The sequence below is a fragment of the Rhea pennata genome, chromosome 2 (genome assembly GCF_028389875.1).
Source record: "Rhea pennata isolate bPtePen1 chromosome 2, bPtePen1.pri, whole genome shotgun sequence".
NCBI classification, from domain to species: Eukaryota; Metazoa; Chordata; class Aves; order Rheiformes; family Rheidae; genus Rhea; species Rhea pennata.
The window spans coordinates 630,723-653,929 of record NC_084664.1 but is presented as its reverse complement, the minus strand read 5'-3'; the positions used below and the strand labels follow the sequence as shown (position 1 = coordinate 653,929).

At 65.7% G+C, this 23,207-nt stretch overlaps 1 protein-coding gene across 3 annotated transcripts; it reads right to left on the bottom strand.

Annotated features, from left to right (window-relative positions):
• Positions 1-1,657: 1,657 nt before the first annotated feature.
• On the bottom strand, positions 1,658-22,719 carry LOC134136688 (gastrula zinc finger protein XlCGF57.1-like). Of its 3 annotated transcripts, none has more exons than XM_062568621.1 (6): positions 12,671-12,723; positions 8,998-9,100; positions 8,526-8,648; positions 7,841-7,936; positions 7,626-7,700; positions 1,658-5,252 (listed from the first exon to the last, which is right to left on the bottom strand). In XM_062568621.1, the coding sequence occupies exons 2-6, from the start codon at positions 9,074-9,076 to the stop codon at positions 3,856-3,858; spliced, it is 1,770 nt and encodes a 589-aa protein (XP_062424605.1). In that variant the 5' UTR covers positions 9,077-9,100; positions 12,671-12,723; the 3' UTR covers positions 1,658-3,855. The 3 variants fall into 3 exon arrangements, with proteins under 3 accessions (XP_062424605.1, XP_062424604.1, XP_062424606.1); XM_062568620.1 differs by having other exon boundaries at positions 12,603-12,712; XM_062568622.1 differs by lacking the exons at positions 7,626-7,700; positions 7,841-7,936; positions 8,526-8,648; positions 8,998-9,100; positions 12,671-12,723 and adding exons at positions 19,924-20,918; positions 21,287-21,400; positions 21,864-21,990; positions 22,645-22,719 and having other exon boundaries at positions 1,658-4,899.
• Between the last annotated feature and the right edge of the window lie 488 nt (positions 22,720-23,207).

Sequence of the window (23,207 nt, the reverse complement as noted above, 5' to 3'; positions counted from 1 at the left end):
TGGCAGGTCTCCCCCCGGGTAAGAGCAGGGCTTTGGGGCACCTGAGTCCTGCCGGTGCCCTGCTCCCCAGTGGCAGTGGGGGTTCACATGGAGACACACACGTGCACAAATGCACACAAACACACACAGGCACACAAACCACGTACAAACACACGCACACATGCATGCATGTGAGCCAGGCCCCCAGGCCTCACTGCCTTAGAAACCTCAGAAATCCCATCTAAAAGTGGCTTTCTGTAATCTCCTGGCAAGTCGCATTAGGGATCTGACTGCTCTGCAGCAAGAGGAGAAACGCGAGAGTGTGTTACTAAGCCTCGGTTTTGAGACACCCTCAGGATTTAGGAGGTCAGATTCACTTCAGCAAACCCAGATCAGATCACCGTCATCGTTCACCCGCAACATTGCTGCGCTTGAGATTGGAAGTGCCAGAAAGCGCTAAGGCAGCAGCCGTTGAAAGCGATGGCTGTATCTGGAGGCAGCTTTGCCACGGGCTTGGTGTCCCCTTCCCGCCCTGGCTCCACCTGCCCTGTGCCGAGGGCGCTCCCATCCCCTGTCCCCGACCCGCAGCAGGAGGGGCCAGGCAGGTGCCGGGCAGACGGGAGCATCCTGGAGGCTGTGGGGGTGCAGGGCCCGGGAGTCTCACCCTGGGCTCCGCCAGCATCCGGAGCAAGGGGTTTTCCGCCCCGGGCCGGGCTGCCGCTGCACTCGCTGCTCGGCTTCCTCCAGCACCCGCTGCAGCAAAGCACCGCACCGGTGCTGCAGCAGTTGCCGTCGGTCTCCAGCCCTAAACACGCGGCAGCAACAACGGCTGCCGGTGCGGGGCCGGCCGCGCCAGCTGTCCCTGATAATCGGCACGCGGTGGGATTGCACCAAACTCTGCAACCGCCTGCCGCGGATCAGTGATGCTCCTGCATTCAGAATTTCCTCTTTCGCCCCATTCTGCTCCTTCTCGCAGTCTGGCAAGGAGAGAGGCTGGTGGGGGGAGCCCCGGCGCAGTCCAGCAGCCCCCGTCCCTCACGCGTGCCGCGGAGGCCTGGCCGGCGCAGGGCGAGGGCTTCACATGGGATCCTTTGAGGAGGCTGGCGCAAGTCCTGGGAGGTGGCTCCGAAGCGCCACCGGGAACCTGCTCCCTGCTGCGCGGGGCCGGCGAGGACAACGGCACAGAAACTGCCGCGGAGGGACCGCTCAGGCACGCGACGCCGGCATTACCGCCCACCCGCCCGCCCGCGAGACGCCTGAGCAGCCACGACTCTGCAGCGTGCGAGGCTGAGGACCGCGGCGCCCGGATCGGCGCCCAATTTTCCGAGGTTCTCGGGAAATCCCCGTCCTTTTGCAGGGACTTGGGGCACTCCTGGGGACCTGGCCCTGGGGAGAAGCCAGCCTCAGGCCGAGGCTCAGCTCAGGGCAGGCGCAGGGGGAACCACCTTCTGCCAAGGGCCACCCAGCTCCACAGAGGCCATAAAAGCAGGCAGGGGGCTTCACGCTGAAATAAAGCAGAAACAGAAACCCTAGGAGAAAAAACGCACAACCGATCCCAACAGTCCTCACTTCGCAAGTCCGGCTCCAGCATCCAGCAACACCCTGCCGAGCAGGAGGCGGGCTGCACCCTGAGCAGCAGCAAGAAACAAACTGCACCTGGCAAAACAGTTTCTCTGTATTTGTTTTCACCTTTTATTAGTTTCTAGATTAGAAAAAAAAAGATATAAATACATATGGTCCTTGCTTTGCTGCGTTACAAGGGCTTAAGGAGAAGTTCTCGCATGTTACCTAACCGAAGAGCAGTCCCTAGTCCACAGTAGTGCTAGTAATAATACTCAGCAGTCTCGTAGCCAAGCGCTTTCTATCCTCTCCAAAGCACTGTACAGACAGCAGGTAATTGGTGAACCATCACAATTCCCCTGTGAGGTAGCTACAGTATTACCAGCCCCATTTCATGGATGGGGAAACTGAGGCAGCGAAGCTGAGACCTGCCTCGAGCCCCAGAGCGGGTCGGCGCAGAGCTTCTGCTCGGGAGCGCCCGGTTCCCGCCGCCGGCGCAGGGCCTCTCGGCTCCGCAGCCGACGGCCCCGTTACCGCAGGAACACCAAGAAGGAGCAGTGTTTGCCCGGGAACAAAAGCTACCGTGCACGGGCCCTGCCAGCAGCACCTCTGCCGCTCGACTCCCGCGGTGCACGACTGCAGGCCGACGGCCGACGGGATGAAAGACTAACTTGACACAGAAGTACGTTTCCAAGGTGCACACCACACACAACGATTAGTTTGCTATACATCGACAGGAACACCATGCAGAAGAGGCCAGCAAAGGCTCCTTTCCAGGCAGCCCACGCAGTTACCGAGTCCATCTGCAAAATATTCTTAGGAGAATTGCACGCGGGGCGCCGGGCAAGCGCCCGCTACGGCGACGGAGCCGAGCGGGGCTCAGCGAGCAGCAGGCACCGGGCAGCGCTCTCCCGGGCGCTGCGAACCAGCCGCTTCCCGCCCAGGGCTCTGACACGAGCCGGCAAAGGAAGGATGCCGAAAACACGGCGCGGTGAGAGGCGGCCAGGCGGAGGCTGCCACAAGCGTGCTAAGAGACGGAGCGGGCTGCCACCCGGTCCCGGAGGAGGCACGGTTTATCCGGGGAAGCACCGCCACCACCATCTCTGCCCGGGAAGGGGAAGGACCGAATCGCGCCCGGCGAGTTACGCACCCTCCAAGTCTAGCGCCTGCGCAGCGCTGACATTCGCAGGGAGAGACAACTCCTACCTTTAAAATTACCCCCTTCCTAACTAGTAACCGCGCTGAAGCCCCGTTACACAAGACGAGGACTAGCCCACGTCCGTCGGGCTGCGACGATCTCCCAGGGGCCCACGGAAGCACATCGACAGGAGATGCTGAAATCAGACCGGCTGCAGCATCAGGGAGAGCAAATAACAGTGAGGGACGAGCCCCGTGGCGGCGAGGGAGGGCCCAGCACCCGGGGCTTCTTCGTTTCCAGCTGCTGCAACGCTCATTCTAAAGGTTTCTAGGCAGCCTCCGGGAGCTCGCAGCCAAGCGGTGATGCCTCCTGCCCCAGCCCCCGCTGGCCTCGGGATGCCGTGGGAGACCGGAGCGGAGCCCCTCGGCAGGACCCCGTGCTTCGAGTCCCAGGTCCCAGCCCGCCTGCTGCGTTTCCACCTCGCGAGCTCTCGCTGGGCCAAGCTGCAACGGGATGCTTCTTCCAACAACGAGGCAGGGCTTCAGCTATCCGCTCTTGCCAGCCGCTCCCTCGGGAAGCTGCCAGCACCGCCTGGGACAAGCTCCCCAGAAACCTGCAGCTTCACCACAACGCACAACAGTCGGCGCACCCTGGGAAACCACCTGCCCTTGTGTTGCAAGAACAGTCTGCCTGGCGCATCCCCGCTCGTTCCCAAGCTGGGGCCTGGGCAGGAGACCCTGCAGGCGCCAACCCATGCGTTCAGGTGGCGAGACGTGGAGCACGTCCCAGGGAGGCCAGCTCGGCCCCAGCCGCCCCCCGACCGCTCCTGCCTGGAGCCCTCCAGCCTCCGAGCTGGAGGCTTTGGAAACCTCTCTAACCAGCCATGGGGGAATAGCTACATCATCTTTGGCAACCTGCAGGGCAAGGTCAAATCCTTTACTTCTGTTTTGGTCACAGTGTGTCCCAAGCATGTTCGTATGCGCTTTGGGGACACGTGGCTCTTTCGTCAGCTTGTTCTTCAACACTGCAAGCTCTCCAGGGCAAGGCCCCGATATCCTGCCAGCACCAGAGTAGGTCTAAGTCATAAAATTATTGTGTCGTTCCTTCTGCCTCCACTCCAGCTCCAGGGCTGAGCCACAGGCAAGTTGCAGAGCTCTTTCTACTTTTGGGGGCCCCTCCTACTTGTATTTTGAGAAGGCTTCCAGCGGCATCTGGATTTGGGTGCAGGACATGAGGAGTGGGTGCATGGGGAGGAAGGGGTTGAAGGACTCCCCATCTCTGTAGCAGGACAGGATCCTCTCCTCTGTGTGCACACTCTGATGCACAGTCAGCTCCTTCTTATGGCTGAAGATCTTGCCACACTCGGTGCAGGGGTAGACCCGCTCCACCGTGTGGGTGAGGTGGTGGGTCCGGAGGTTGCCCTTGTACTTGAAGCTCTTCCCACACTCCAGGCAGGTGAAGGGGCGCTCGCCGGTGTGGATGCGCTTGTGCTTCATGAGCGTGGTCTTGAGGTTGAAGGTCTTGCCGCACTCGGGGCAGACGAAGGGGCGCTCGCCGGTGTGGATGCGCTGGTGGGTGATAAGCGTGCCCTTGCGGTTGAAGCTCTTGCCGCACTCCGTGCAGGTGAAGGGCTTCTCACCCGTGTGGATGCGCTGGTGCTTGATCAGCTCGCCGTTGTGGCTGAAGCACCTGCCGCAGTCGGCGCAGGCGAAGGGACGCTCCCCGGTGTGGATCCGCTGGTGTCGCGTCAGGTCGCCGTTGCGGCTGAAGCTCTTCCCGCACTCGGAGCAACCAAATGGGCGTTCACCAATGTGGATCTTCTGGTGCAGGATGAAGGTCTTCTTGGCGCAGAAGCCCTTGCCGCACTCGGCACAGATGAAGGGGCGCTCGCCACGGTGGATCTTCTGGTGCGTGATGAAGTTGGCCTTGCGGTTGAAGCTCTTCCCACACTCAGTGCACGAGAAAGGCTTCTCGCCAGTGTGGATGCGCTGGTGCAGGATGAAGGTCTGCTTGGAGCAGAAGCTCTTCCCACACACGGTGCATTCGAACGGCTTTTCACCCGTGTGGATGCGCTGGTGCCGCATCAGGTCGCCCTTCTGGCTGAAGCTCTTCCCACACACGGTGCAGGTGAAGGGCTTCTCACCCGTGTGCACGCGCAGGTGGGTGATGAGGTTCCCCCGGTGCTGGAAGCTCTTCCCGCACTCGGTGCAGGCAAAGGGCCGCTCAGTGGCGTGGCCGCGTGGCCGCCGCGCCGGCTCGGCACCGGGGGCCGCGGCGCTGCCCTGCTCGCGGGTCGGCGGCGGTTTCTGCCCCGTGTCACCCGTCAGCGCGACGGACGCTGCTCCCTTCTCCAGGCAGGGCCCCGTGGGCTCTGCGGCTGCCCGCGGCCCCGGCGGGCCCCGGCGGAGCTCGGCCACGTCGCCCTGCACCGTCCGCACCGTCCACTGGCTGACGCGGGGCTCCGGGCGGAACGAGCCCCGCGGAGCCGCCTCCGGGCTCTTCACCAGCAGGGCCCTGGGCGGCTTCACATCTGCTGGCTCCTCCTTAGGCTGCTTCCTGCTGCCGCCTTCGCTACCTGCCAAGAGAAGGGGGAGCCCGGTCACTACGCGCCGGGGGTGAGTGATGAGAGCCAAAAGCAGGACGCTGAGGAGCCTCAACCCCTGGGCACCGCAGCACGGGAGCAGGCACCCCCCGGAGACCCACGCGGCCAAATTCACCCCCGCTGCTGCCCTGGGACGTCTCCAGGACGCATCGACCCGTGCCAGGCTGGCAGAGCTGTGCTCCTGCGGCACGGGCACGGCAGAACCACCGCGGCGTCCGCGCGGCCCCGGGCGTTTCCTACTAGCTTCCCCCGTGCGACCGGAGCGGCTGTTCCCTGGAGCACTGGCACCTCACCGGCCAAGGACCCTGGAGATCCCTGGGCATGGAGATGAGGCTGACGGAGAGCTGCAGAGACCTGGGCTGCGGCACCTGTTTAACGCACCCAAGAGGTTCTGGGTGCAGGAGAAGAAACGGTCCTTGGCCCCAGGCTGGGTAAAGCACTGCACTTGGCTCTGCCACCCTCTCTCCCGCATGCCCAGACACTTTGGGCTCCAAAGCCAAAGGTGCTCAGAGACCACACCCGTAGTTTAAGTCCAGAAGTCCTTTCTTCTCGCCAGGAAGCTGCACACGATGAACAGGAGCCGTGAGGAGCACAGCGACACTGAACCCCAACAGGAGCCAGGCTGGGGGCTCTGGGGGAGGAGAAGGCAGCGGGGATTTCCCAGCACGGACACTGGATCCACGGTGGCTCGTGCCCCAGGGACTTGGCATCTGCTGGGACCACCAAAACATGTCGCTGCCGAGCACTTGCTGGCTTCCTCGCAGCTACATGCGTTCACCGCTGCCATTTGCCTTGCAATCTTCCTTCCGAACCCTTTTCCTTAAGCCGCAGCAGACAAGCCATTGCAGTGTTTTGCGGTAAAGGCCACGCGACGCGACAGAAGAGGAATCCGGGAAGTCCACAACGCACAACTCCCGCGCCGGCCGATGACGGGTTTGAAGACCGGAGGGATGTGCCGCTGCGAGGCCGGTTCTGGGGGCGCGTGGTGGCACGCTGCCGCGGGCAGCGCAGGAGCCCGCCGCCCTGCAGCAGGCCCCGAGAAGCTCCCGCGCTGGCGGAGCAGGCAAGGACGGCACGGACGCGCTCAGGCAGAGCCCAGCGAGGCGCTCACACCGCCGCTGCCCCGGGTAGAGCGAGCCGCCCGGGCGAGCAGCGGCACTGCGCCGCGGCCCCCGATGCGGCTGGCGGCGGGGCGGTGGCGTCCCTCCCAGCCTTCGCGGTTCCCCGGTCGTGCCGGGTCCCGCTCCCGCAGCCGGCGTGGCCCGGGAGGAGCGCCCGCGCCTGCCAGCTCCTCCCTTCACCCGGCGCCGCGTAGCCGGCCCGCTCGCCAGCGCATCGGCCCGCGCGCACCGCCCTGCGCTGAGGAGACGGGTCGCCCGGGTGGGAAGCGCTTTGCCAAGGAGTCAACATCTTCTGCTCCTTAAAGTGCTTCCGGGGCTGAGAGGCAGCTGCCCCTGGCCAGCTTGTCTGCCGAGCGCCTTCGCAAACCCAAATTTGCGAATCCCAGGGTTGGGCCGTGCCAGCCTGTTACTACTGTCATCCAGTGGTACCTCCAGGCTTCGGCCCCGCTCCAGGCGGCAGCTTCCTTCCCTCTCCATCGCCCAACGCTTACGCCATGGGGGCTGGGGACACCGCCACCCCCCTCCCCGCTCGGCGGCCCATGGCACCACCAAAGCCAACGTCCCACTTGGTAACCGCTGTGCACCTACGCCACTCGCAGGCCTTCCGCTTCTGTTAACCTCTGAAAACCTTCCCCAGGTCCATCGGCAGCCGACCAAACCCCCTTGCGGGCTGCTGCCTCCAGCGCTGATCTCTTGGATGCCGTGAGGACGCTTCAGCCAAGCCAGCCACCAGACGATGCTTTGAGATCATCTCCCGCAGAGGCTCGATGAAAGCACTTGGCCTGTTTTCCACAAGTCAGGCGGGACACCAGCACCTCCAGGTCCTTTGCTGCTGAACAGCGCCAGCAGTGCCTTGTCCGCTCCCTGCGAGAGGAACCTCTCCTTGCTTTGACAGAGCTACAGGTCAGAGGGACTCCCGCTGGACTTCAACCACTCCGATCTCTATTTTAAGTCACAAATCATGCATCCCCTGCGTCCACGCATCACACCGCATGCTCTCTGGGCTACCACCTTCCTCAAAATGTTCACTTATTTCAGCTTTTCTCAAATACAATGCACTTAAGCTTTTCACTGACCCGGCAGGAAAAAAAAAAAGAGAAAAAAAGGCACAAAAATGCAAAATGAACAGGGAAGAAAAAATGCTCCCGTTGCCAGCCTTGTAAGCAGGCAGCGTGCAGCAAGTGCGGTGCCTGGCGAGAGCCCTCGCGCCGCGGGAGCTGCTCACCTGTGCCGCGGCGGCCCCCGGCGCTCGGCTCCTCGTCCGGCTCCACCTTCACGATGATCTCGGGCTTGGTGTCGCCTGCAAGCGGGACAGAGCGGTGCTGCGCTGTGGCTGGGCAGAGCCTCCCCGCGGCCGCGGCATGGCCGCAGCGTCTCCCCGCAGCCCAGCGGGGCGCAGCCGCAGCCAGCCGGCTCCTCGCCACCCCCGGGGCCACTCACCGGTGCCGGGCACCCCCATCTCCGCGTAGCTCTGGCAGGAATCGCCGTACGAGTCGTCTTTGGGCTCTGCTTTGACCACGACCTCCCTTTTGATCCCTGCGGGAGGAGAGAGGCGGCCCGCGGGTCCCGCTGGGGACTGTGCCGTGCCGCGCCGCCGCGGCCCCCCGGGAGCCTGCCGCGGCCATCGGGGCGCTCACGGCAGCGCGGCGCGAGCCCCCGCACGCCGGCGACGCGCACGGTGGGGCACCTCCTCCCTGTTTGCCATGCAAGCCAAAGAAAGGCCTTCCCCTTCCAGGACGGTGTTCCCTACTGCCGGAACGGCACCAGGCTGGTGCTGCCCTAGCAGGACCCCGGCTGCTCCCGGCTTGCCAAGGGCTGCGGCACGGGGCAGCGTGCTGGGCAGGATGTGCCCCCCTCCCCGGCAGCCCCGCTCCAAAAGCCGGGTCGAAGGACTGCACGGCACCGTCGCTGCTCCGTGCCCCACGGCACCGGGAGTGGGGGCTCCGGCCGTGCCGCGATGCTGCCGCGGCACCGCATCCCGGGAAGAGCGTGCCGCACCGGGGGCCAGCACGCAGCAAGGTCAGGCCCCGCCGAGCTGGAGCTCTGCCCGCGGCCGGGAGCGTCCCCTCCCGTGCTGCAGCTCCTGGCCCGCCCGGTGCCACACGACTGCGCCGCCAGTGCTCACCGGCGCTGGGGAAGCCGGGCGCAGTGGCCCGTTCACCCGGGTCCAGCGGACGCCCGATGTACAACTCGTCCTCCGGCTCCGTCTTCACCTCCAGCTCCCACTTCCCGGCAGCCCAGCCCCTTCCTGAGGGAGAGAAGCCGCGTCGGGGCACACTCCCCAGCAGGGCACCGAGCACCCGGCGGCGATCCTGCAGGCAACAGGACCCCCGCCTGACTTTGGCCAGGGCGCTGGAGGGGACGGGGGCAGCTCGGCCCTGGCGGGTCCCCGTCCCGCTCACCGGCACTGGCTCTGCCATCAGGGAGCCCCGACACACGGCTCTTCCTCGCGCTCTGCCTTTGGGAGCCCCCGGGTTTGCTGTCCGCAGGATCCGCCCGGGCAAAGAGCACCGAGAGGCCGAGCCGCGGTGCCGCCGTGGCGGAGCAGCCTGCGCACGAGCGGCGCGCAGTGCCACGAGGAGCCGCTGGTGCCTCACCTGCGCTGCCGGTGCCAGGGCTGCCCCCGAGCGCGGGTCCCCGGAGACCCCCTGCGAACGGCTTCTCCTCCAGCTGCATCGCGGGCTTCCCTCCAAGAGCAACCTGTGCGAGGGAAAGAAAAGCCTCGTGCCGCCCTCGTCCCGCAACGCCGCAAACGGCCCCCGCGCCCCAGCGACAGGCCGGCCCCGAGCAGGCGCCGGGGCGGGGGGCGGCAGGGGCGCCCCTCTGCAGCAGGATGCACGGAGGCTGCGGGGTGCTGGGTACGGCACGCACGGCGGCGTAGCGGAGGAGCCCGGGGAAACGGGGCTGGTAAAGCCCAGCGCAGCTGGCAGGGCAGGCGGCACCCTCCGAGCTTCCCTAGATGGCTGCTGGGCTGTGTTTTGCTAAAACCCCGGAGCTCGGTGGAGTTAATCTCTCTGGAATTTGGCACAATGCCGAGGGGAGCGCTCAGACAGGGCAAAGCCGGAGCAAGCTTGCGGCCGGCATGCCGGCCTTGGGAGAACGTGGGGCGGGACAGAGCGCGGAAAAGGGCTGTTCTGCCCCCGGGGCGAAGAGCCAGAAGGAGCGTGAGCCCGAACTGGGCAGAGGGACCAGACTGCCGCCAGCACACGCATCCCAGGGCAGACGGCGCGGAGAGGGAAGCGCCAGCAGCGACCACACGTAGCCAGGAGCAAAACAGCTCCCGGGCTGAGGAGCAAGGTGCTGCAGGGGCTGAGCATCCCAGCTAGCACAGAGCCAGGCAACGCGCATGCAAAGATGCTCCTGGCACAGCTGCCAGGGCCCCCGACATCTAACCCCAGAGCTTCGCCGCGCAACACTTCCTCTTCCTGCCCTCTCCGGCCCTGCACACGCGGCTGTTAAAAATAAACCTCGAGCACAGCGCAGACCGGCAGCCTCCCAGCGCGCTCTGCTCTTTGCTCACGAGGCGCCCCAGGAGCAGCCCCCACGCACCTGGTTCCCCACGCCGTCCCCCGTCCCCTCCGCAGCGTCCCGTCGGCCCGGAGGGGGCTGCGGCGGCGGGCTCGCCCCTTCTCACGCCCCCAGCCCCAGCTAGTCCCCGCGCTCCCTCGTGATCTTTGTTTTCCTAAGTCTATTCCTGGTTGGTGCCACATCCCGATCGAACCGCGTGGTGCAGGTTATCTTTCCTTCCACTCATAAAGGAGGATGGAAAGGAGAGCAGAGCCAAAGGCCAGCACAACGCCTGCTGCCAGCACAGCTCCCGCCTGCCCGCACCCCAGACCAGGCCCGCGCTCCGAGCAGTCTGGATCGGTCTCAGGAGCGAAGCTAGGCGACCTCAGCAACGCCCTGTTCGCTCTTCAACCCGCCCTTCCACGAGCACTCTGCCAAACGTGGCTGAAGGGGCAGAAGGGAAGGGGGGCCGCCGGCCGGGCTGCGGGAGGCAGCCTCCGTGCTGGCAGGAGCGGAGCGCGCAGCGGAGGCAGCTTGGGTTTGCTTTGATTTCAACAAGAGAGGATCTGCTTTGGCGGGGCGTCTCCCTAGGGTGCCCGGGGCTCCCGTTTATTGCCCTGTGCCGGCACTACCAGGTGAGCGAAGGCACGGAGGGCGAGCCTCAGCATGGTAAAGCCCTTAAGCGGGGAGTACCCTCCGGCCAGGGAATTTAAGATTAGCTTCATCTGAAGCCAGCTGGAACATTTTGCAGGTTCCACCCATATTTATCTGCACCCTTTGAAACCACAAATTGCTAATCCTGCTGCTTCCGCTGGTCCCCTCTTCCTCACCTCTCCCAGCCCCTGGGAAAAACAGGATCCTAAAGCATATCTGCACCCAGGACATCACTCATTTCCTGCCCCCCTCCTGCCTCTCTTCTCCAGGGTCTGCAATTACCAGTGTCCTGCAGCAGAGCAAAGACAGTTCCTCTTCTGCTCATTACCTGTGGTTAGGTGCTGCTGACGGTGTCTGACTGCAGCTTTTCACACAAGTTTATAAACCTGAACATAGAAGTTCCTGCAGTCTTACACTGCGTGCACAAATCAAGGAAAGACTGGTAGCAAAAGCGTTTTTTAAAGTATCAGCTTGTGTTCAGGACACTGCCCAGACCTGACTAACAGCCAATTGAAAAAAATTAATACCTAACGAAACAAGCCCAGAACTTACAAGCCACACAATAATCAGTGTGTTTTGTTTTATTTGGGTTTATTTGTCACATCTTAGAGCAGACACTTCCAGACAAGGTGGGCACCCCTGGCTGGGGACCCCATACCGGCACCCCCACCCCCAGGAAAGGAGCTGCCTGGTTTCCCGGGAGCAGAAGGGTCGAGACCCGCGTTTTCAGGGGAGGCGCTGGGGGCGGAGAGGGGTCTAGCGAGCGGCAGAGCCTCCCGCACCGGGGGGCCGTGCCCGCTGCTCCGCCGTCCCAGCTCACGCGGATGCTCGGGGTGACACTGCCGTTTCCCAGGGCGGAGAGGGAAAAGGCTGCCGGCGCCCCGGCTTTGCCGCCTCCGCTCTGCAGCTGCAAAGGTCAGCACGGCCCCCTGCCCCCCGGCCGTAACCCCCGCCCAGCAGCAGCACCCACGGAGCCACCGCAGAGCCACCGCGGCCGCTGCAGCTGGGCCTCCGCACAGGCCGAACCGCGCGGCCCCGGCCCCTGCGCAGCCCGGCCGCCGAGCCCCCGCCGCGGCGGCGGAGCGCAGGTCCCAGCCTCCCCCCCGCCCCCCTGGGGCTGCCCGCGCTGCGCCCCCGCGCACGGCGCTGCGCCCTCCCGGCTGCCCCCGCTGCGCGTCCCGTGCATAGGACCGGACTGCCGCCGCTGCGCACCCCGCTCCGAACCCTCTTCCCCCCACTGCGCACCCCGCGCACAGTGCCGGACCCCCCTCCCCCTCCGCGCACCCCGCGCACGGCGCTGCACATCCCCCTCCTGCTGCGCACCCCGCGCACCGGGCCGGACCCCCTCCCGCTGCGCACGGCGCAGGACACCCCCGCTCCCGCTGCGCACCGCGCGCGCCAGGCCAGACCGCCCCCGCGCTGTGCACGGCGGTGGACACCCCCCCTCCCGCTGCGCACCCCGCGCACAGCGCTAGATATCCCCCTCCCGCTGCACATCCGCCGCACCGGGCCGGACCCCCCCGCTGCGCACGGCGATGGATATCCCCCTCCCGCTGCGCACCCCGCGCACCGGGCCGGACCCCGCCCCCCCCCCCCGTTGCGCACGGCGCTGCACATCCCCCTCCCGCTGCGCACCCCGCGCACCGGGCCGGACCCCCCCCCCCGCCACCGCTGCGCACGGCGCTGCACATCCCCCTCCCGCTGCGCACCTCGCGCACAGCGCTAGACATCCCCCTCCCGCTGCGCACCCCGCACACCGGGCCGGACCCCCCCCCCCCGCTGCGCACGGCGGTGGATACCCCCCTCCCGCTGCGCACCCTGCGCACCGGGCCGGACCCTCCCCCCCCCGCTGCGCACGGAACTGGATACCCCCCTCCCGCTGCGCACCCCGCTCTCACCGGGCCGGACCCTCTCCCGCTGCGCACGGCGGTGGACACCCCCCCTCCCGCTGCGCACCCCGCGCACCGGGCCGGACTCTCCCCCCCCCCCCCGCTGCGCACGGCGGTGGACATCCCCCTCCCGCTGCGCACCCCGCTCTCACCGGGCCGGACCCCCTCCCGCTGCGCACGGCGGTGGACATCCCCCTCCCGCTGCGCACCCCGCTCTCACCGGCGGCGCTCGGAGGGGCGGCGGCGCGGGCACCGCCGCCGATGGCCGCCGACCGCGGGCGCGCACCGGGGCGGGCGGCGCACGGGCCGCGGCAGACAAAGGGCTGCGCGCCGCGGTGCACGCCGGGAGATGTAGTCCGCCCCCCCGGTCCCGGTCCCGCCGCCCCCCCCCGGCCCCGGTCCCGCCGCGATGCCGCCCCGTCGGGCGCGGGGGCCGGCCCGGTCCTGCGCGCCCCGTCCCGTGCCGGCGCCGCAGAGCCCGGGCAGCGGCGGCAGCCGGGCAGCTCGGCAGCGCCGCGGCCGCCAGCGCGTTCAGCTGCGCTTGGGCCTCTCGGGAGCGCCGTCCCCGGAGGAGCCTCTTGCCAGAGCCGGGCGCTGGCATCGAAATCCCGCCGCGCCCGGGTCCCCGGCCTCGGCGCCGGCTGCAGCTGCCACGAGCAGCCCCTGAGGGCGGGCGAGGGGCGTCTGCCCTCCCAGTCCCAGCCTGGCAGCTTCGGGCTCTTAGGGATTCATCTCCTCCAGGCGTGAAAAACGTCCCCGGGGGCCTCGTGCAGGGGGGCTGACTGTGCCGCGTGGGACCAGAGCGGCTGCCGGCAGCGGGGTAGCTGTGGCACAGGCCTGTGCGTCACGGGGCAGCAGTTAAAGCTGGGGAAGGCGGTTGATAAGGCTGTGAGCAGCCGCTGGGCTCGGCGGGGAGGGCGGGAACGGCTGGGGTGAGGCTCAGCGTCTGCTGTTGAACAAGGCACAGGCCATGGAAAAGGGCTGCCTGAAGCTGCCCGGGGCACGCGGCTGCCCCTGCCAGGGCAGCTCTCAGCCTCCCACATCTGCTCACACACATCGGCTCTCCCGTGCGGTTGTCTCCGGTCTCTCATCATGCTCCCAGCCCTTTGGGACTACCATTTCCACCAGGTCTCTCTGCTACAGGCTGCTGATCTAGTGCAGGTAGATGGTGAGAAATAAAAATAGCAATAATGAAAGTAAGTTCCCAGGGGAGCTGATGAGCTTGGAGGTGACAGTCTGCATAGCCTGGCCTGGATGCAGGGCCGGGGCTGTACAGGGGACTCTTTAGCCCCTGTTTATATGGGGATTGTTCAAGGCTTCTGCAAGCAGTAAGCCTTCCTGCGAGCCCGCTGAGGCTCTCGGCATTGGCAGCGCTCAGAGGCTGTTTCTCCTGCACATGGTTTGCTGGAGGGAGGCGAGCAGGTGAGAAGTCGCTCTCGCACCCGTTTGCTGCAGGCACATGCAGCACTTTCCCTGGTGCTGGTGCTCTTCTTGCATCCCCTGCGTGCACTTGCATTGCCCCGTCTGCGTGTGACACCTTTGCAGTCACCGTGTGAGATTTCCCTGCTGAAGGCAGGTCCTTCTCACCTTTGCCATGTGCAAGTCTGCCCTTTCCGTGGGGAGAGCAGGTGTCTTGTGATGGGAATGGCTCTCCTCGCTCACTCATGTCCTTGCAAAACAGGAAAAAACAGCCTGGAAGAGGTCAGGGCTTCCCTGTCAGCAGAGCTCAGCAGGGCATTCAAAGAAAGTCCTTGCCGTGGCAGTGTTTCCTCGGCCTTAGTCCTGGGCAAGGCGCCTTGGACATAACTTGGCCATTGTCACCTCAAGGACGAGGGGCTGGAGAGGAGCAGAGCTGGGAGAGGGCTCTGCTCCTGCTGCCCTCCGCGGTGGCGTGAGGAAGGGCTGCAGGGACAAGGAGCAGCGTCCCCTGCCATGGGCTCTGCGGCCCCCAGCCGCCTCCACAGGGCGCCGGAGCGGGTAACCCCGGCCAGGGAGCTGCAGTGGCTCCAGCGGCACCGTGCTCTGCCGCCCCGGCCGCCGGCCCAGGGAGCCTGCAGGCGGAGCAGCCCTGTGTAGCTCACCCCGTCCAGGCCACGGCTTCAGTTTTCACTGCCATCCGAGGGCCAAATGCAGCTCGGGTGGTGGTGGTGGAAATATTGCCCAGAGAGGTTCTGGAGTCTCCTCCCAGACGCAATCCTGCACACCGTGCTCTAGGTGACCCTGCTGGAGCAGGGGGTTGGACTAGATGATCTCCAGAGGTCGCTGCCAACCTCAACCATTCTGTAACTCTGTGATTTGTGGTAGCAAAGATGGGCCATAAGGGCAAACCCTTGAGGACGAGATTAGTTTCCCTATGGAATAATTCTCAAGGAATACTGTGACCATTCATTGCCCACAGACTTTAGACCTTCCCTGGACACTGCTCCCACCAGCCAGCTGGGGGCTGGGACCATGCTCAGACTGGCTGTTAAAAAGTCCTTCTCATCCTGATGTCTGTTGACCTTCCGTAGCCAGTTTGGCTGTCCTGGCTCCTCTCTTATTCCAGCCTGAGCCTGGCTGCCCGCAGACTGGCCTTGCCAGAAAGACTTCTCGTTCCCCCACACAGAGCATCCCTGCACTCCTTTCACCTGGGCAGCCCCAATGCGGAAGCCTCCACTGCGGCATGTCCCTGAGTTTTGTGACCTCTGCCTGCTCCTTGGGGTGGAGACGGGCTGTGACATCCTCACACCCACCCGCGTTCCTCTGCCCTCGTGGCGGCTCAACACCAGCTATTCACATCTCCTCCCCAGGCCTGCTCTCCAGGGAAGGAGATGGCTTCATGCTGGTAATCGTGCACTTGCATCATTCATATTACATGCACATGCTCCTCAGCCGGAGCCGCAGGCAGTAGCAGCACGGTGTCGTCTGCCGTACTCGGCCAGGGAGGGAGCAAACGTCCGCCACCGTGCTGGGAACGCGTGCAGGGCCGTGTCGCGCTGATCGCACCCCGCTGCCTGCCGGCGCTGCTGCGAGCACTGTCCCCCGGCGGCAGCAGCCTCGGCCGTTGCTGCTCTCTGCAGCACGGCGGGGACCACGCTGTCTCCACTGAGGGCATCGTGCCGGATGCCAGAGCCGCTGCACCCGGCAGCAGCGGGGGACGCGGCCGTGACGCTGGTGCCGCCTGGAAGGTTGCTTGTCGCCTCCCAGCGTTTGGGAGGTACCGTGGGTTCCTGCTCCAGAGATCCTGCGTCTTCCCTTCATCCGCTTCCTTCCTCCAGGCCAGCGCTTGGTCTTCGCTGGGTCCCAAAGGCAGTCGATGGTCTTCCACCCTCTCCTCTCTCGGTGGGAGCTGCCGCCGCCGTGCAGAGGAACCCCGGCCGGGCGCTGAGCGAGCCCTGCCGACCCGCCGCGACGACCGGCCAGCCCGCTCCGCTCGCCGACGCTGTGCTGCCGAGGAAGCGGCGCCCGGCTGCAGTCCTCCCTCTGCTCTCAGGCAGACGCGGCGAGCACGAGCCCCGCGGCGCTTCTGAAACGCTTGCGTTTCCCGAGCGTCGCCCGGCTGGAGCGGGGACGGGACCAGCCAGCTCCGCCTGTGCGGGCTCTGCCCCAGCCCCGGCACTCTGCTGCCGCGGAGAGGGAAAACGGGAACCAGGCAGGGCGAGTAACTCGGAGCACAGCAGAGGCGCGCGGGGCACGGGCGGGCGGCGGGCACGGACGGGGCAGGGCCTTGCACGGCTCCCGGGCGGGAGGGGAAGGAGGCAGCGCGAGTGCTCCCGGCGCAGGGATTTGCCAAGCCACCCCGCTGCGCTCCCCGACTGCCTGTGCTGCAGGACTGAGGCTGCCCAGGAGCTGCTTTTCCTCCTCTAATGCACTTCAGGTTTCCATCTGTAAATGCTTCCCCATGGTCTCGCTGCCTCGCTCTTTCCGCTCCCCTCAACGTACCTGGCAACCCAGCACTTTGCTCTGAACGCAATTACTTGTCTAAGTAAACAGCCACATTTCGGCGAAAAGGATTTTATTAAACTATCAGAAAACATAAGTCAGTCTGAAAATTAAATGACGCGATGCCCCACGACTTCAAACGCACAAACAGAGTCTAACACTCTGGCAAGAGGCAAAACAGCATTATGTAGGACTCAAGAGAAAAGCCACTGGCCCCTCCAGGCCAGTACTGAAACCACTGAATAATTTCTAAAAATCTGAGCAGTCCCCTCCTCCCAGGCACTACTTTCAACAAAATAACATACAAAGCAGTTTAGGAAATAGACACATTTTCTAAATGTATCCGAAATCTAGAAAGAAACAGATGCCCCAGGACTCCTCACTCCTCTGGGTCCCCCCAGGCGGCCGGGATATGGGCACAAGCAGCATCCTTGGTCTCCCACCCCCCTCGGGAGAACGTGCTCACGCTGATGGGTGCTCTCGGGCTGGGTGAACCGGTTGAGCAAACCGCCTGTGTCCTGGGGCCCCTCCGTGCAGAAATGCTCACCCTTCGCCTCGCAGATGTTGTGGAGAGTGCAGCAGGCCGTGATCGTGCGGGTGGCGTTCACGCGCTGGCGTCCAGCCGGTTCTGCAGGCAGTGCCACCGGGCCTTCAGCCTGCCAAGGGCGTGCTCCACGAGCACCCCGCAACTGCCAAGTGTTTCACTGAATTTCCACCTCCCAGGCCTCATGTGGCCATGATAAGGTGTCATCAGCCATGGCAGGAGGGGGTAGACAGGGTCCCCCAAAATAACTGTGGGCACCGACACACCGTTGATAATAATATCATTGGGAGGGAATAATGTTCCCACTTGTCCAAGCATGTATACACCTGACCTTGTCTGCACTTTGGCATCATGGACCTTGCCAGTCCTTCCTACGCTGGTGTTCATGAACCTGCCCTGGTGGTCCACCAAGCCCTGCAGAACCAGGGAGTAGTAACTATTGCAGTTTGCATATTCATGGCTCCTTCTGGAGGACAAACTATGGGAACATACGTTTGCATCAATGGCCCCTGCACAGTTTGGGAAACCCATTTTTTGAAAGGCGGCCCTTATTTCAGGAATGTCCTTCATGGACACAACACGTGGGTAAAGCACCTTCAGGACTGCATTGCGCACCTCCATCACCGCTAGCCCCACTGTTGATTGCCTACACCGAACTGGCTGGCCACGGAGCAGTAGCAGCCCGAGGTGGCCAGCTTCCAGATAGGGAAGTTCGCTTCTGCACAGGGATGGGCTGCCTGCTCTGGCGGCAGAGGGCTGGGGTGAGCTCCTAACAGAGCTCCAGGAACGCCTGCTTCCTCGCGTGGAAGTTCTGCAGCCATTCCTGGTCATCCCAGGTCTGCAGCACAATGTGGTCCCACAACACTCTGCAGGTCCTCTTGCTCCAGAAGCACTGGTCAACACACAGCGACTGGGCAGCAATGGCAGCTTTCATCATGTCTTCCCAGCCTGCCATGAAGGCGTCACCGTTGTCTTTCCAATTCAGCGCCTGTTGACATCTCAGGAAGGCCATGAACCGCCGCTCAGTGCACCTGCCCCACAGCGTGAACAAGTAACTGGCTATCAGGAGCAGCTCGTGTAGCAGATCCCTGGCTTGGACCACCAAGAAGAAAGGACAGAGGTGAGCAGCAGACAGGACCAGGAGAGCCTCTAGTCATAGCTGCAGAAGGGCAGGTACTCCAGAAACACGGGGTATGGGCTGAAAGGGGCCAGGCAGCCACGGCATGGGCCCTGGGGTGCTGCCCTGCCCGGGACAGTGTGGATAAACAGCAGCAAGTTCACTTTGCTCTTCATGCCTGCAAGCACCAGGACAGGAGTGTACATGCCATGCAAGAAGCCCAGGAGGGGCTGGACAGCAAGCAATACTGTCTCAGAAAGAAAAGTCCTCCATGGGACAGTGCCGGCTGGATTTCTGCTACTGGGCTCCACTGCTCCCGTGGCACTAACACCTTTTTTTTCTGGAAACTGGCATGATGAGGCATACCGAGCAAGGGCTCTCATGCCCTCACTGAGGTCTGAGCCTGCAGAGAAGCTGCTGGGCTGCAGGACACACCAGAATTCACAGCACCAGGCTCCAGCAGCGGCCCTGGACTTGCTCAAGGCACCGGCAAAGAGGACGGTCCTGCCTTGGCAGCTCTTCCCGTGCTGCAGGGCCTCTTCCATAGTGTCACTCACCCACGCAGGAGGTGCTGAGGACTCCCCGTTCCTCCTCTTCCCAGAAGAGCTGCAGATGAGCGGCTCACCCTGACCGTCCCTGGCGTGCCGTTCTCCCCCTCACTCCAGTTCAGACACCAGTGTGGGTTTGGGGCCTGCAATGCCAGTGCCTGCGGGGCAGGATCGCCCTCCCTGTCACCGCAGGAGCAGGGCAGCGGGGCGCCGGGAGCAGCCGGTGCGGGAGCCGTGCCCTGGAGCGGGCAGCGCGCAGTGGGACATGCATGCACAGTGGGACACGCGTGCCTGGCTGCCTTCCCCCGGCTCCCCCACCGCTGCACCGAGCGCGGAGCTGCCGAAACGCCTCCAGCCTGCCGGCCGTGCGGGGAAGACCAGCCCAGCCGCCCCGCAGCGCACCACAGCCCACCGCCCGCAACGGCTCCCATCTCCCAGGCCAGGAAACTGGGAGACACTGGCCTGGGCGGCGCAGTGTGCTGCGGCAGCAGACGCAGCCCATGGAGCTGGACCGGGCTCACCCCCGGGCGAGGAGCACCCTCCCCGCGACGGGGACACCTGCGCTTGCTCTGGGTCCCGCACGCGCAGCGGCACGGAGCCACGGAGAGCCCACGCGCGGCAGCCGAAGGAGTCCCCCGCCCACGCAGCACTGCTCGAGGGAGACGTCACGGGGCAGGAGGCTCTGCAGAGCTGCAGGGGAACGGTCTGGGGTGGAGGGCTTGGGTGCTACCCAGCCCCCAGTCTCACCCAGCCCACCTCCAGTACCTGGGATGGGGGGAGGAGAAGGCATCCCTCCTACGGGGAGGGCCAAAGGCAAAAGCTGTCTGAGCGGAGGGGACCTGGCCCTCGCTGGCACGCCCAGGGCAGTGCTCTGGCCTCCCTTTAGCGCAGCCAGCCAGGGACTCAGAGCAGGACCAGGCCTTCCCACCTCCGCTGTAAAAGATCAGACTCCACACTAGCACAGATCTCTTCTGGCTTTAAATAAAAGCAATGACAAGAAAATCCCAGATAAATCCATGAGGGCTCCTGGGAGGACAGTGCACGTGTGGAGAGATGAGGTACCTGGGAAAATGCCCTGGAGAGATTTGTTTGAGGTCTGAAGGTGGTGAGGAGAGCATGGCTCAGAGGTCCGGAGCTCACACTGCGCCAAGGCCCGCTAAGGATGCGTCAAATACCAGGGAAGGTCACTTCTGGCAGCCAGCAGGACAAGGTGCTGCTCACGTCCTGCTGCAGCCCTTAGGGCCCCTTCACATGCAGATAAACTCCCCCCCCCCTCCCTTGTTCAAGAGCAGCCCTAGCTACTGCTGGAGGTCTGGCGGGTTGTCCCCTGCCACATACGTCACCTTGTCCCCCTCTCCATGTGCCTGCTGGTGCAAGAGCAGCTTGCTTTTGGAGCTGAAGCCCAGCTGGCACTCGGAGCAGGCAAAGGACTTGAGCCGCCGGTGGAGCTTCTTGTGCGTGATGAGATTGGCCTTGTTGCAGAAGGCCTTGTCACACTGGGCGCAGGCGAAGGGACGCTCGCCCGTGTGCACACGCTGGTGCACCAAGAGGTTCCCGCTGCGGCTGAAGCTACGGCCGCAGTCGGGGCACTTGTGGGAGCGCTCCTGCGTGTGGCTGCGCTGGTGGATCATCAGGCTCTCCTTCCAGCTGAAGCTGCGGTCGCAGCGCCCGCAGACGAACGGTCGCTCCTCGCAGTGCGTGGCCCGGTGCCGGCTCAGGCTGGCCTCGTCCTCGAAGCGCTTCTCGCACTCGGGGCACTTCTTCAGCGCGTCCATCGCGTGCTCCTTCCTGTGCGCCTGCAGGTTGCGCTTGTGGCGGAAGCTCTCCCCGCAGAGCGGGCAGGCGTAGCCGCCCTCGCCCGCATGCCCTGCCCGGTGCCGCAGCAGGTCCCCTTTCAAGCAGAAGGTCCTGCTGCACTCCGTGCAAGCGTGACGGCTCTGGCCCCGGTGTTTCTTGTGCGTCAGGAGGTTGCAGTGGTGGCGGAAAATCTTCCCGCAGGCTGTGCACTCGTAGGAGGGCACCGGGCGGAGATGCTCACGCTGGTGCGCGCTCAGGGTGGCCTCGTCCTCGAAGCTCCGCCCGCAGGTGCCGCAGATGAGGAGCCCTTTGCTGCCCGCCTCCAGCGCATCCAACGGCTGCTCCTGCCGGTCCCAGCCTGGCAGCTCCTGCGGAGCGTCGCTTGCCCAGGCCCCGGGCTTCACTTCACACCAGCTAGGGCAGAGCCTAGGGTACTTGATTGCCAGCCCTTCTGGTCCCTGGTCCAGCGATGCATGCAGGATCCAGCGTCTCTGATGGTCGCCCTCGGACAGGTCCTCTTCAGCGGTCATGTCCCAGCCAGCTGTGGGGAGCAGAGGCAAAGAAACACGGCGGGAAGGGGAGAAAGATGGGTCCCGGAGCCGGGCACCAGGCATCAACCCGCTGAAGTGGCAGCACGTTCGGCCCCGGCCCCGGGGGCAGGTTAGTGACGCAGCAGCTGCAGCCTTCCCTCGCCCGCTGCAGCGGCCGGACAGACCGCCCCGGGGGCAAGGCAGCAGCCCCGCGGCGCAGAGCAGAGCTCGCGTTAGGGCAGGGCCGGGGGGCGACCGGAGCCGCCTCTGTCCCGCGCTGCAGTCCCAGGCTCCTGCCCGCAATTCGCTCCAGTTGCTCCTGTTTCCCGCTCCCACCCCCCCGGGCCACGCACAGCGAGCGAAACCCAGCGTCACTCACCGGTAGCAGAGGTGTCGAGGACTCCTCCGTGCCACTCTCCTTGGGGGACTCCGCCACAGGACTCCTCCTCACGCTCCATTTTGTGGACGAGCTTGGACTTGGGGCCAAGAGCGCCTGCGCGGGAGAGGGACACGTGTCGGCATCCCGCGGGGCCGCCGAGAGCGCGTCGCAGCCGGCAGAGGAGGCTGTGAGCATGCGCCCGGTGGGGAAGGGGGCTGCAGGACTGGCGTGGCCATCCAGGGCCCTGGGGTCCAGCGGCCCAGTCCCAGTGCTGCCCCGAACGCGGGGCGGTTGGGGAGAGGGAGCGGCGGGCTCCGGGGTACCTGGAGCGGGTACAGACTCTGCGAGCCCACGTGGCCAGCTGCAGCCCCGCTCCGCGTGGGGAGAAGGCAGGGAGCTGCGGGCCAGCAGCGCGCCCCCGGGACGGGCCCGGGCGGGCCGCGAGCGGCAGAGCCGCCTGCGCCCGGGCTGGTCCGGGGGCGCCCGCGGCAGCCCCAGCCGCTGGGCGCTGGACCCGCTCCCCGCCCGGCAGCCCTGCTGGCTTCACACCCCAGCTCTGCCGAGGAGCCGTCCTTACCCAGGCAGGCCACCAGGTCATAATTGTCCATCATCACCTCCTGGTAGAGCTTCCGCTGCCATCCTGCCAGCTCTACCCACTCCTCGGGGGAGAAGTAGATGGCCACGTCCTCAAACGCCACTGCAGCCTGCGGAGCAAAACCGGGCCTGGCAGCTCTGCGCGCCCAGCAGGTCCGGGGGGGACGGAGTCCCTGTCACCCCCTTCCCCATGAGGCTGCCCCCGCTCTCGCAGCCCCGCTGCCACGAGGGTGGTGACGGCAGCGCTCTCTGCACCAAGCGCGAGCCGCACGAGCCCCGGGCTGGGCCCCGGGCATGCTGCTGTCGCTGTCCAGCCCTGCCTTTGTGGAGAGCCAGACACGGTCCTTCTTGGCGCGGGCGCCCAGCACACCCACCCAGGGCAGGGACGGCCCCACGGGACGTGGTGGGAGGTGCTGATAGCCCCTGGGTCTGCGTGCTCGGAGAGACTGGCCCTCCCGCTCCATCTGGGCCACGTCGGGGGGCTGCAGGGCACGCTCTGCCCCGCAAGGGCAACGTCCACGCGTGACGCCGTCCCGGTGCGGAGCCACGTCCGAGCCGTGCACGGCTCCGGGGACAGCCTGGTGGCCAAGGGGGGGGGGCGGAGGGGGTCGCCGAGGAGCTGGGCTAAAACAGCGCGGTGAGAAGCAGGCTTGGAGCCGCGGAGCAAGAAGCGGCAAACTGACGGAGGGGAAAAGGGGGGAAGCTCGTCCCGGCCCCCCCCGCCGCTCCCCCCCGCGCGGCGCCGCGGTCCCGCCCGGGCTTACCCGCTGCATCGCTGCCGCGGGCGGCCGCTCCGCTCCCGCTCCCGCTCCCGCACGCCCCCGGCCCCGGCCCCGGCCCCGGTGGGGGTGGGCGCAGGGCGGCGGCGCGGCCCGGCGCCACCGCCCGCCGGGGCCGGCACGGAGCGCGCCCGCCGCTCCGCTCCGCCCCGCTCCGCTCCGCGATGGCGCCGGCGGAGCCGCGGCCGGGGCGGCGCCCGGAAGGACACGGCGGGGGCGGGACGCGCCGCGCGGGGCACCGGGCGCCGGGAGCGGCGGGAGCGGCGGGAGCGCCGGCACGGGGAGCGCCGGGAACCGGCGCGGGGAGCGGGGAGCACTGGGCATGGGGCCATCGGGATCCGGCACCGGGAACAGGGAGCACCGGGATGGAGAGCTGGCGCCGGGAAGCGGTGGGCACCGGGAACAGGCAGCATCAGGAGCAGGATGCCAGGACCGGGTGCAGGGAGCATCGGGTGCACCCCATCGGGTGTGGTGGGCACCAGGAACTGGGAGCACCATGCTGCGGGAGCCGGCACTGCGCTCAAGGGAGCATCAGGAGCCAGCACTAG

Excerpts from the sequence above, each read along its gene's own strand:
- LOC134136688 (XM_062568622.1), bottom strand. Across the intron at positions 21,401-21,863 it reads TGACCTGGTGGCCTGCCTGG|GCGCTCTTGGCCCCAAGTCC; the intron begins GTAAGGACGGCT and ends TCTCCCGCGCAG. Across the intron at positions 20,919-21,286 it reads CCTCGACACCTCTGCTACCG|CTGGCTGGGACATGACCGCT; the intron begins GTGAGTGACGCT and ends TGCTCCCCACAG.